A 13756-nucleotide genomic window follows, 5' to 3' on the forward strand; every position below is an offset into this window, starting at 1 on the left:
CCCCAAATACAGGTGTGCCAAGCTTGTATCGTCATACCTAAAAAGACTTGAGGCTGTAATCGTTGTCAAAGAGTCAACAAAGTACTGACTAAAAGGTCTGAAAACTTACGTAAATGTGACATTTCAGTGTGTTTTTTTCTCCCTAAATGAGCAAAAATGTTTTTGTTTTTTAAACAACTGTTTTTGCATCGTCATCTTGGGGTATTCTGTGTAGATTGATGGGGGGGGAACCATTTTAAATCAATTTTAGATTAAGGCTGTAACCTAACAAAAATGTGGACAAAGTCTAGGAGTCTGAATACTTTCCTGAAAGCACTGTAAATTCAACAGGTTTTCATTAAATTTGATGCCATCTTCTTGTTCTCATCAAAAGGATGGAACTCTGAGGTAGTACCTGTAACAACTTCTCTGCAGTGGGCCTTTTGCGAGGGTTCTTGGTGAGGGATACTTTCACAAAGCTGTGGAAGTCAACGGACCTAAAACAGGAGAGAGACCACTGGTTATTACCACAGGGGCTAATTGGCTCCTAGACACTGACATTTATATTATCCTTTTTATTGTGTATGTATTATGTATGTATGTATGTATGTATGTATGTATGTATGTATGTATGTATGTATGTATGTATTATGTATTATCATTTTATTGTCCCTTCCCTTCAGAGGACAACATGTGCTTTGTTTTAGTATTTTGTTACTTATACATTATTCCTACATTTGACACATGGTACCCTTATACACATGTCAGAAATACATTTTGATACACATTAAATGGTACTCAGACATATCCTGTATACATGATATGGTGTTTTCGGTCCTAACTATTACAGATCTTGAGCTTTTAAATCGTACCCCTCAGCAATTCGTTTTTAATTTTTATATCAATCAGTATATTTGAGTTTAACTATAATATTTGTTGTAATATTTGTTCTGGCTTACAGGAGGATTATATTTAAATTTTAACCAGCTTTGTATGGCTCGTTTTTAAAAATAAAAGGCGATACTTTGAACAAGGTTTCATTTTCAATTAACTGACAAAGAGAGCTTGTAATCTGGATACAGGCTAAAAGGACATTTTTGAACAAAGGATGAGCCAGCTAAACTACTGGAGAAGCAGTTTGGGTTTAACTTTTGCAGACAGAGGTTTAATGCTTTAATGTGTTATCATTTTTAGCCTCTCATACTTGTATTCATTATTAGTTATGTTGCTCATATGACTTTTTAATCGTAAACTAACTTCTACCATTTGGACTTGTCCTTCAGTTTGGGAGGCTGGAAGCTGCCCTTTGACATCACCATCAAGGCCCTGGGGGGGAATCAATCTTATAACAATAACTTAATGTGCAACATGTTGCAGTGATCATTATCCAAATCTGATCTGTTAATGACTGGATACAAGAACTAGATTTAACTGAAAACATTGTTATTACAGAATCTGTATAATTATAATAATGAGAGGTGACATCCCAGCAACTGTGCCCTCACCTCAGTGGGTGCAGGTCAAACATTGGAGGCTGAAGCTCTGCCAGCTCGATTGCGGTGATGCCCACTGCCCAGTTCCTCTGGGGAGATGGTGGTCCTTCTGGAAGGTTCTCCCAGAAGGACCACCATCTCTGCACCACTCCACCAATCAGGCCTTTATGGTAGAGTGGCCAGACAGAAATTACTCCTCAGTAAAAGGCACATGACAGCCTGCTTGGAGTTAGCCAAAAGGCACCTAAAGGACTCTCAGACAATGAGAAACAAGATTATCTGGTCTGATGAGACCAAGATTGAACTCTTTGGCCTGAATACCGAGTGTCACGTCTGGAGGAAACCTGGCACCATCCCTACAGTGAAGCATGGTGGGGGCAGCATCATGCTGTCTGGATGTTTTTCAGCGGCAGGGACTGGGAGATTAGTTAGAATCGAGGGAAAGATTAACGGAGCAAAGTACAGAGAGATCGTTGATGAAAACCTGCTCCAGAGCGCTCAAGACCTCAGACTAGGGCGATGGTTCACCTTCCAACAGGACAATGACCCTTATCACACAGCCAAGACAACGCAGGAGTGGCTTCGGGACAAGTCTCTGAATGTTCTTGAGTGGCCCAGCCAGAGCTCGGACTTGAACCCGATTGAACATCTCTGGAGAGACCTGAAAATAGCTGTGCAGCGATGCTCCCCATCCAACCTGACAGAGAATGAGAGGATCTGCAGAGAAGAAAGGTAGAAACTCCCCAAATACAGGTGTATCAAGCTTGTAGCGTCATACCCAAGAGGACTTGAGGCTGTAATTGCTGCCAAAGGTGCTTCAACAAAGTACTGAGTAACAGTACTGAATACTTATATAAATGTGATATTTTTTATGCAAATTTATTACAATGTGTGTGTGTGTGTGTGTGTGTGTGTGTGTGTGTGTGTGTGTGTGTGTGTGTGTGTGTGTGTGTGTGTGTGTGTGTGTGTGTGTGTGTGTGTGTGTGTGTGTGGATTGAGGGACAACACGATTGAATCAATTTTAGGGTAAGGCTGCACCATAACAAAATGTGGAAAAAGTCAAGGGGTCTAAATACTTTCCGAATGTACTGTATACTTTTACTGAAGTATGACAATTGGGTACTTTTTCCACCACTGATCCTCGTCAATTTATATGATGGGCTACATTGATTTAACATTAATTTTGATATTCCACAGAGGATTTGAAGGCAAGGTTTTTAATATGTTTTTGGGAAAGGACCAATGTGATTTGGTTATGGCTGAGTTAGATGCGCTGCAGGCAGCTTGATTGATGGGTCCTCTTAGGTGGGTGGTGTGCATGTATGAGTTCACTTTTTCCGTATGTCCATTTCCTAAAATAGGCCAAACCTGTCTGGACTTCATTTCTTTTAATCAGATAGGTTGTTGTTTTCTATGTCTTGTTGCAGGGTCAGCATATGTGCTGACCCTGCAAACTCCCTCACGACGCCAGGACAGCGGAGTCAATCACCACCTTCCGGAGACACCTGAAACCCCACCTCTTTAAGGAATACCTAGGATAGGATAAGTATTCCCCCCCCCCCCCTTTAAGATTTAGATGCACTATTGTAAAGTGACTGTTCCACTGGATGTCATAAGGTGAATGCACCAATTTGTAAGTTCCTTCTGGATAAGAGCGTCTGCTAAATGACTTAAATGTAAATGTAAATGTAAATGTGCGAGGAATGACAACAGGTGCCAGTTTTGTGTTTCTTCGCTTATTAAATATGTTGCTGAATGAAACGTAGCCCAGCTCTCTTCATGATTCATCCTATAGGATGCATAGCCTCTATCATAATATTTTCAGTAGCGTATTATTTTTCCAGGAACATATTATTTTTCTGTCATTACTGCGTCCTCTGAAAAACATATTTCCATAGAGAATGACCCCAGTAGCGTTGGTGACGTTATGCGAATCCATGGGGAAAGTGGAGGGAAAACGCGTCTGACTGGGTGGGAATGGTTTAGTGCGTCAAAATCGGAATCTGCATTTTTCCTGCATCCTCTCCAAACTGACATTTCTTAATTTGAACAATTATGGAAGATTCTGGAGCGGCGCCTGAGACAGCGTTTTCCACCGCCATCAACTAAACACCAAATGATGGAATTTCTCGCAGAAGAATGGTGTCGCATCCCAGCAATAGTTTGACACTTGTAGAATCTATGCCAAAGTGCATTGAAGCTCTGACTCAGCCTGTTAAAGAGCATCTGTACTTTCTGTATACTTTTTAGCCAATAGTTCTGAAAGTAGCGCTCGAGCCAAAAGTGGTCCCAGAAAGTTGCATACTACATCACATATGTGCACCATGTCATTGCTCTTGCTCTGCTGTGTGTATCTTGCTAGCTGTCACTCAAATGGCGAGGGCCCGGAAGCTCATTGGCTAGTACTTGAATTGCTAGGGGGCTGGCCCACGTGGGGGAAATGGCACAGCTTCCAGAAAAACTGTATTTTTCAAACAAGGTATTACTGTTTTTATATTTAATACATTTCCCAAAATGTCTAAACCTGTTTTCGCTTTGTCATTATGGGGCATTGTGTGTAGATTGATGGGGGAAAAATCATTGTAATTCATTTTTAGAAAAAGGCTGTAATGTAACAAAATGTGGAAAAGACTAGGTCTGAATACTTTCCGAATGCACTGTATGTGTGTGTGTGTATTAGAGGTCGACCGATTAATCGGAATGGCCGATTTTTAATTGGGGACGATTTCATGGTTTCATAACAATCGGAAATCTGTGTTTTTGGGCGGCGATTTAAAAATCGGAATTTAAAAAAAATGTATACCTTTATTTAACTAGGCAAGTCAGTTAAGAAACCATTCTTATTTTCAATGACGGCCTAGGAACAGTGGGTTAACTGCCTTGTTCAGGGGCAGAACGACAGATTTTCACCTTGTCAGCTCGGGGATCCAATCTTGCAACCTTACGGTTAACTAGTCCAATGCTCTAACCACCTACTTTACATTGCACTCCATGAGGAGCCTGCCTGTTACCTTGGCTTACTGCATTTGCGTAAGTTGCTAGCTAGCATTAAACTTATCTCATAAAAATCAATCAATCATAATCACTAGTTATAACTACACATGGTTGATATTACTAGTTTATCTAGCGGGTCCTGCGTTGCATATAAGCGATGCAATGCTGGGGGATTTAACAAAAACATATTTGTGAAAAAAGCACAATCGTTGGACGACTGTACCTAACCATAAACACAATTCCTTTCTTAAAATCAATACACAGAAGTATGTATTTTTTAAACCTGCATATTTAGCTAATAGAAATTCAGGTTAGCAGGCAATATTAACCAGGTGAAATAGTCATTTCTCTTGCGTTCATTGCACGCAGAGTCAGGGTATATGCAACAGTTTGGGCAGCCTGGCTCATTGTGAACTAATTTGCCAGAATTTTACGTAATTATGACGTAACATTGAAGGTTGTGCAATGTAACAAGAATATTTAGACTTCGGGAAGCCACCCGTTAGATAAAATACCGAACGGTTCCGTATTTCACTGAAATAATAAACGTCTTGTTTTCGAGATGATAGTTTCCGGATTCGACCATATTAAGGACCAAAGGCCCGTATTTCTGTGTGTTATGTTATAATTAAGTCTATGATTTGATAGAGGAGCAGCAGGCTCGTAAGCATTCATTCAAACAGCAGTTTAGTGCGTTTTGCCAGCAGCTCTTCGCAAGCACAGCGCTGTTTATGACTTCAAGCCTATCAGCCTAATGGCTGGTGTAACCAATGTGAAATTGCTAGCTAGTTAGCGGGGTGCGCGCTAATAGCGTTTCAAACGTCACTCGCTCTGAGACTTGGAGTAGTTATTCCCCTTGCTCTGCAAGGGCCGTGGCTTTTGTGGAGCGATGGGTCACGCTTCTTCGAGTGTGGCTGTTGTCGATGTGTTCCTGGTTTGAGCCAAGGTAGGGGCGAGGAGAGGGACTGAAGCTATACTGTTACACTGGCAATACTATAAGAACATCCAATAGTCAAAGGTATATGAAATACAAATGGTATAGAGAGAAATAGTCCTATAAATACTATATTAACTACAACCTAAAACCTCTTACCTTGTCATATTGAAGACTCCTGTTAAAAGGAACCACCAGGTTTCATATGTTCTCATGTTCTGAGTAAGGAACGTAAACGTAAGCTTTCTTACATGGCACATATTGCACATCTCCTTCTCCAACACTTTGTTTTTGTATTATTTAAACCAAATTGAACATGTTTCATTATTTATTTGAGGCTAAATAGATTTTTATTGATGTGTTAAAATAAGTGTTCATTCAGTATTGTTGTAATTGTCATTATTACAAATACATTTAAAAAAACATCTATTTTGTGAAGTGCACCAGTCCCTCCTGCAGCAAAGCACCCCCACACCATGATGCTGCCACCCCCGTGCTTCACGATTGGGATGGTGTTCCTCAGCTTGCAAGCCTCCCCCTTTTTCCTCCAAACATATCGATGGTCATTATGCCCAAACAGTTCTATTTTTGTTTCATCATACCAGTGGATGATCATTGTCCCCTGTGCAGTTGCAAAGTATGTTCATCTCTAGGAGACAGAACTTGTCTCCTTCCTGAGCATTATGACGTCTGCGTGGTCCCATGGTGTTTATACTTGTGTAATATTGTTTGTACAGATGAACGTGGTACCTTCAGGCGTTTGTAAATTGCTCCCAAGGATGAACCAGACTTGTGGAGGTCTACAATTTATTTTCTGAGGTCTTGGCTGATTTCTTTTGATTTCCCCATGATGTCAAGCAAAGAGGCACTGCGTTTGAAGGTAGGCCTTGAAATACATCCACAGGTACACCTCTAATTGACTCTAATGATGTCAATTAGCCTATCGGAAGCTTCTAAAGCCATGACATCATTTTCTGGAATTTTCCAAGCTGTTTAAAGGCACAGTCAACTTAGTGCATGTTAACTTCTGACCCACTGGAATTGTGATACAGTGAATTATAAGTGAAAGAATGACTTGTGTCATGCACTAAGTAGATGTCCTAACCGACTTGCCAAAACTATAGTTTGTTAACAAGAAATTTGTGGAGTGGTTGATACACTTAGGTTGGAGTCATTTAAAGCGACTTTATGTAAACGTCCGACATCAACTGTATATAGAAAGGCACAGGTGTTTGCCTCTGGTCTACTGAAAGCATCTTTTGTGTATCCTTTGCCTTGGCAAATTCTATATTGTTTGGGCTGCCATATGGTCACCGTTCACTAGATTTGGGACTTGAAATAGGCCTAAGCCACAACTGCTGTTCTGCATTTACAGCCTGTAATCTGATATGGATGAGAACATTTCAGTGCAATAACGTTACAGCGTTAGGTCTCATCTCTGTCGTTGATGATTTGAACGTTAGAGGGAAGATTGCTGCTCCATGAGAACACTTGTGGGTGGAACTATGACATTACTTTACCAAAGTGAGACGTTGAAAGATTCCATGCTTATTCAGTTATATTTTGTGTACCAATTTATTAAATTGGGGGATTAGGCTTTAGGTGTTTTCTATTTCAGTTTAGCCACACTTATCTAACAACTCTGAAATGTAACATATTCTAAGGCAAGGAAAGTAAATTGTGACAAATATGAACATTCTCTCATCTGCAAATTCTTCTCTCCCTGCCAAGTTCTAGTATGGTCATTGCAAAACATGGGCATTAAGGCTACTTTGCAGCACTCCAGTACTCAAGCTGCCTCGTGCAACAGCAGGAAGGCTGCATTGATGAGAGGTGGTTGATATTAGTAATTTCCCTGGGGCTTTAGTAATGACGTTTGTTCACCATGCTTCATTGCTCTGGCAAATTAATTCCTAAATGCAGGATATCCACCTGTCTCTCTCTCCCTCTCTCTCTCCAGGGAGATCAGCAACTCCCTTGTGATTTCCTCTGTTTTCTGGTATGGGCATTAGGCCTACCTGCAGTCCAAAGTCTGATGCCTAAATCAGGCCCAGCAAGCCTTACTGTTTTGTGAGACTGGTATGATACTGCCAACAATGACCAGTAGCATTGGCCACATTTGAAGTGTTCTGTCAGCTTGAAGAGGGAGTATTCCTTACTCTTGTTTGCTGTGGGTAAACACCCGAGTCTGCGCTAGGTTAGTTGTCAACAGTGCATTGGAAACGGGCCCATGCACAGGACGTGTGTATGTTAAATGTTGGGCATGCTGCCTGCATGTTCTTTCCACAATATGCGCAGGGGCCTATTCTCTTCAGCTTTTAGTTTTGAATCAGAATAGGCCTGTTGGATTTAGACCGCTAGCTTCCTCCCAAGAAATTCTGTTGACGGAAGTTATTTCCAGCCAAACATGTTCTGCCATGTGGTGGTAACAAACTGATTAAGGTCCTGGCCTGGGCAGTCTCCAGATTAGCCTAGTGCCCACAGCTTTATCTGAGGCAGAACGGTCTAGATGCGTGAGACTTGGGGCAGGATACAGCCTCTTATAGCTGCTCTGGCCCTCTGTGACGCCACGAGCCAGTCTCTGCCCAGACACTGACGCTGCTGCCATTCTAGGCAGTCCTGTCACACTGAAGCCCCACACACCAAGGTGACCAAAGACAAGAAAGTCATCTATTCCTGCCTCTGTGCCAACCTGCCAGTTAGGGCTCTTAAGTCAGGGCAGGGAGAGATCAAGGCTGGTGCCACTGAATTCCACCACTCTCTGTACAGATTAATAAATTGGTGTTTCCCCTAGTATTTGTTTCAGCAGCGGTGGCTACCAGTTTGCTGTTTTTAAAGCAAATTTCCTGGAATTCTACACATTTATCCACGATATATGCTGTGTTCTTATGCCATTTGAGTGACTCAAACATTATAACCATATCAATGGGGGCCCCCATGCCATTGTTTTTTTTTTTTTTACATTTTAGATTCTCCCTGACCGTCTATTTTTTATTTAGGTGGTTAAGTTCTCAAAGTTGATCTTATTTAAAAATATATATAACGGCATTATCTTTTCTACGTACTTAGTTTTTTTTTGGAGTGGAGGACATTACTTGGCAGCGGCGGACCATCGCTGCTAAATTAAAATATCGGAAACACTGAGAAATGCACAAGGGCAAAGATCTGTCTGTGGAAACCCATTTTCCGTTCTAAACACATCTGCTTCCAAGTGATCTCAATGCAACACCCTTTTCACCTTTGCTGTATTTGAAATGTCCCACATTTTAGAACAAGATTTGGCAATAATAAGCTTAACAGGAGACAGTTTATCATTTATTTGGATCCAACAGGCTCTCTTTGCAAACATGCTTGTGGTCATCTAGGGATAGGCTACAGTGCAGATTAGGCCATGTGGATTATTCACATTGGGTAGGCTATTCTTTTATAAAACAGTTGATCGTCAGTTTTCTATAGCCCGGCCTATCGATTAAACTATGTAGCCACACCGTTCCACGTCAGTTAAAGAAATGGCAACTACCTGTTTTCGACTCATTCAGCAGTATAAACTAGCCACATAACATAAGGCTCTGATGAAGGAGATTACGCTGAAACGCAAGTCCCGTGAATAAATGATCAGGTCTATGCTGAAACAGTCCTCTATTTAAAAAAAAAAATGCATATATAAAAATGCATATTTTTCCTGGATTGTCACCTGTTGAGGTGTCCTGGGGTAATGAATGTTTATTTATTTATTTTTGTTAGCCACATAACTGCTATGTCTCTGTCTCTGAACCTTCAGAACAGCCGGACGGACCCTGAGGAGCTGTTCACCAAGCTGGAGCGTATTGGGAAGGGCTCCTTCGGCGAGGTGTTCAAGGGCATCGACAACCGCACTCAGAATGTGGTGGCCATCAAGACCATAGACCTGGAGGAGGCTGAGGATGAGATGGAGGACATCCAGCAGGAGATCACCGTGCTCAGCCAGTGTGACAGCCCCTACGTCACCAAGTACTACGGCTCCTACCTCAAGGTAACACACACGCACACCGCCACTCGTTCCACCTCAAAAAGCACCAGAAAGAGGATTTGACTCCCACCATCTCGGATTGTTATGAAATCGTTAGTTTGAAACATCAAATGAATATTCCTGAAAGATTTGGTTGAAATATAATTTGATATCTGAGAAATGAAGGTAATTGATTGCACCCAAATTGGCTTTTTTAAATTTATTTTTTATATATAATCGTCAACAAATATAGCATCTTACATCCGATTTGGATAATAATTTTTCCTACCAATGAGTAAGACAGGAGGAATCCAATAAAATGATCAAAAGCCCTCCACGGACCCCCTCCCACACCCCCATCCCTCCCCAACAACCTGTATACAGTAGAAGTTCTGTCTGATAAGTAGTATGGAGCTGTGGCTTGGAATATTGCTTTGTTTTATCCTATGTGTTTTCTGTAAGTATATGAAGTATCCAGCCAAGTATAATTTTTGTAGGTTTTGTTCTGTCATTAAATCCTTGTGCAAGAGAAATGGTCTACGTTGGTGGTTAGTCTAGTCTATAATTTATTAATGCTAAGTACTAACAAGGAGTTCAACATTTCGAAAGTTTGCTGTAGCACGTCAACCCTTTTTGTTTTTATTTTATGTCCCGCCCCATCCAGGCTGTGATTGGTTGGTTCACGTAAAGTGACATTGACGAGAGCTTGGTTCAACAAAAGGCACACGATTATAGCTGAATAGCCAGCTAGCCAAACCCAAACATTGCTTATTTAATCCCTATTGTGTTACCGCTTCAGCTGCAAAACCTTGACTAACAGTTGAACTGGTATCGCTGGGCTCAATGGGCTGCTCTCTCTCCTCTCTCTGCTGCCAGCGCCTACGGGCTCATTAGGCTGAGATTGACTGGTAACGGCGCCACATTTTAATAATTTATTTTCAAACATTTGGCTGCATCAGCCTCATGGGACTTCAACCTCTTCTCTCTCTGCTTTTCAGCACCGCCTTGACGTTATTTCTCTTTTTGTTTGTCCATCTTGCTATTTATCCAAATGTCACCACTTAACAGAGATGGGGAAAGGGGCGGGGCTCAGGTAAAGTTAGAATGGACTGGACCAAACGTAATTGGCTGGGGGAGAGAGGCTGACAGATGTAATACCCAACCACAGTGGCAGAGGGCTGGCAGCACACTCGCCTGGGCCAGTCAGACATACAGCACTTGGTTATTTTTATTTAAGCGGGGGCTGGGGTTATTTATATTTTGCTTTGCTCAGGCCCCAATTGTCAAGCGGCCCACCGGGGAAACTCCCGGTGCGCCAGATGGCCAGTCCGTTATTGTCTGCTGCAGAGGATAAGTTCATTAGAGTAAATAAGAATTTGTTCTTAACTGACTTTCCTAGTTTAAAATAAATATTGAAAAAAGTAACATCTCAACATCAACTGTTCAGAGGAGACTACGTGAATCAGGCCTTCACGGTCTAATTGCTCCAAAGAAACCACTACTGAAGGACATCTATAATATTGCCCAAACAACTACCTCTCCTCCTACTGTATTTATTTATTTTGCTCCTTTGCACCCCATTATTTCTCTCTACTTTGCACATTCCTCCACTGCAAATCTACCATTCCAGTGTTTTACTTGCTATATTGTATTTACTTCGCCACCATGGCCTTTTTTTGCCTTTACCTCCCTTCTCTCACCTCATTTGCTCACATTGTATATAGATTATTTTTCTACTGTATTATTGACTGTTTGTTTTGCTCCATGTGTAACTCTGTGTCGTTGTATCTGTCGAACTGCTTTGCTTTATCTTGACCAGGTCGCAATTGTAAATGAGAACTTGTTCTCAACTTGCCTACCTGGTTAAATAAAGGTGAAATAAATCAAATACAATGTGAACCCCAAAACTTCAATGGCCAATTTGAGTGCAATCAATTAACTTAATTTGATTGCGCTCGTTTTAATCAAGTTAAATCAAAGATTTAAAAAATGCCTGCACGATCATATATAAAGATCGTTTTGGACATGAGAACAGACTATAATAGTATAACGTTACTGTGAGACAAAACACCACCTCGTGTACTATGAGATTTTAGGATTGTGCGAATGGTGACATTTTTCTGAACAGACCACTAGACAAAATATGGGCATAACCTAAAGATTTAAATGCATATTCCCATGAAACCGATTTGAGATCAGATGGTCCGCAATAAAAATGCTGCATGGACGTTTTCACTGGTTAAACAGTGAGAAATGTGAAGGGAGGGTGGCAACAGTAGCCTGGAGGTAAAGTAGGCTAGAGGTAAAGAAACGGGTGCAGAACATGATACAAATCTTTCCCGGGGGGTGGGACAAGGGTGGAGGGGAGGGTGGGGGTTTACCTACGGCGCCTCGGCCTAAAATCATGTCTAATGGTTCCCTCTTTTCTACCTCTCTCTCTCTCTCTCTCTCTCTCTCTCTCTCTCTGTACAGGGCAGTAAACTATGGATCATTATGGAGTACCTTGGTGGCGGCTCAGCTCTGGACCTGGTAAGGGTTACAATATGTCAGTGCCCCCCCCCCAATGTCTGTTGATGGGTTTGCGTATGTGGTATGTGTGCTCACTGTGTGTCTTGTGTCTAGCTGCGAGCAGGGGCATTTGACGAGTTTCAGATTGCGACCATGCTGAAGGAGATCTTGAAGGGTCTGGACTACCTCCACTCCGAGAGGAAGATTCACAGGGACATCAAAGGTGTGTGTGTGTGTGTTTAATATCTTCCATAGAGACGAGCTGCAGTATTAGGGTTAATATATCCGGTAGTCTTGCTCTTGTGCCATGTATTGATTTCACTCATTGCTGTTGGCATTATCATGGTTGTGTGTGGTTTGGCAGCGGCCAACGTGCTCCTGTCCGAGTGTGGCGAAGTGAAGTTGGCAGACTTTGGCGTGGCGGGCCAGCTGACAGACACCCAGATCAAACGGGAGACGTTCGTGGGCACGCCATTCTGGATGGCCCCTGAGGTCATCCAACAGTCTGCCTATGACTCCAAGGTTACCAGCTTTCTGTTCTCTTCTGTCTTTAGTGGAGGGCACTTGGAATTGAAGGCGTGTCCTCTTTTCATGACAAACATGCTGTCAAATCCCGCAAACTTAATTTCACTGAATACCAGGCCCCTTTCTAACACACTCGCCCTCCACCAGGCTGATATTTGGTCTCTGGGCATCACTGCCATCGAGCTGGCCAAGGGTGAGCCTCCCAACTCAGACATGCACCCCATGCGGGTCCTCTTCCTCATACCAAAGAACACCCCACCCACCCTCAGTGGAGACTTCTCCAAGACCTTCAAAGAGTTTATAGACTCCTGCCTCAACAAAGACCCTTCATTTGTAAGTACAATGCCTGAGCACTTAGTCAAGTAATGGAACTATGAGAAATAAAAGACAATCTTGCATTATTTAGTGGTAGTCCATATAGTTGTCCATGGTTAGGCTGCCTTTAATTGTGGGCCAATATTCCCCTTTATAGAGGCCAACAGCTAAGGAGCTTCTGAAGCACAAGTTCATAGTGAAGAATGCCAAGAAGACGTCCTACCTCACTGAGCTGATAGACCGGTTGAAACGCTGGAAAGCTGAGGGACACAGTGACGGAGACTCCAGCTCTGAAGACTCTGACTCGTGAGTAGTGAAGGCTCTTAACATTGTACCCCTTGACTAAGAGTTGGTAAAGATTTGATCGGAGACCCTGTCTGAACTACAGTAACATTTAACCTGTGGATAATCCTATCTGTTGTCTCTCCCAGGGAGTCCAGCAACAAGGAGAATGACTCCTCCCAGCCAGGTTGGTCCTTTACTACTGTTCGCAAGAAGAAAGACCCAAATGTGTCCAATGGAACGGTGAGTTGGTCTGAGGTGGGAGGACAGGGAAGTGAATGTAATTACAATGTTAGTTGTGTGATTAGTGGGCTAATGCAAACAATTCGGGAGAGTATCATGAGTCAAATGTTCTCCTCTGCTTTCCATTTGATGACAGGACCAAGGCCTCCTGAAGAAGTCTGCCAGCTTGACCACACTGATCGCCCCGGTATTCACTGAGGTAGAGACTGCTACACCAGCGCTCTTTTCTAACAGTTGTAAAGATGAGATGAGTCATCTATATTGTTTTGCCTGTCTGTCTCTCCATTTCCACCGCTCCTAGCTGCAGCGCAGGGATGGACAGATGAAGGGAGGGATAGAGGAGCTGGAGAAAAACCTCCACATGGCTGAGGACATCTGCCCTGGAGTCACAGACAAGATGGTCAACCGGATCATCGACAAGTTCCAGAGGTGAGTTAAGGGACAGCAGGGGGGGGGGGGGCTATAGGTAGTGACGTAGACAAGACTATTGGCTGG

At 42.5% G+C, this 13756-nt stretch overlaps 1 protein-coding gene across 3 annotated transcripts in view; it reads left to right on the top strand.

Annotated features, from left to right (window-relative positions):
* Positions 1-13756, top strand: part of LOC124005807 (serine/threonine-protein kinase 26-like) — a 28607-nt gene that overhangs the window by 13210 nt on the left and 1641 nt on the right. For 2 of the 3 annotated variants that reach the window (XM_046315375.1, XM_046315383.1), the window contains exons 2-10: positions 9182-9412; positions 11861-11917; positions 12011-12119; positions 12261-12418; positions 12569-12754; positions 12894-13042; positions 13168-13261; positions 13398-13460; positions 13563-13690. In XM_046315375.1, the coding sequence (XP_046171331.1) occupies positions 9182-9412; positions 11861-11917; positions 12011-12119; positions 12261-12418; positions 12569-12754; positions 12894-13042; positions 13168-13261; positions 13398-13460; positions 13563-13690 (1175 nt within the window). Of the gene's footprint in view, positions 1-9181; positions 9413-11860; positions 11918-12010; positions 12120-12260; positions 12419-12568; positions 12755-12893; positions 13043-13167; positions 13262-13397; positions 13461-13562; positions 13695-13756 lie in introns of those variants that run through there. The other variant, XM_046315392.1, reaches the window with a different exon arrangement.

The sequence above is a fragment of the Oncorhynchus gorbuscha genome, linkage group LG02 (genome assembly GCF_021184085.1).
Source record: "Oncorhynchus gorbuscha isolate QuinsamMale2020 ecotype Even-year linkage group LG02, OgorEven_v1.0, whole genome shotgun sequence".
Taxonomy (NCBI): Eukaryota; Metazoa; Chordata; class Actinopteri; order Salmoniformes; family Salmonidae; genus Oncorhynchus; species Oncorhynchus gorbuscha.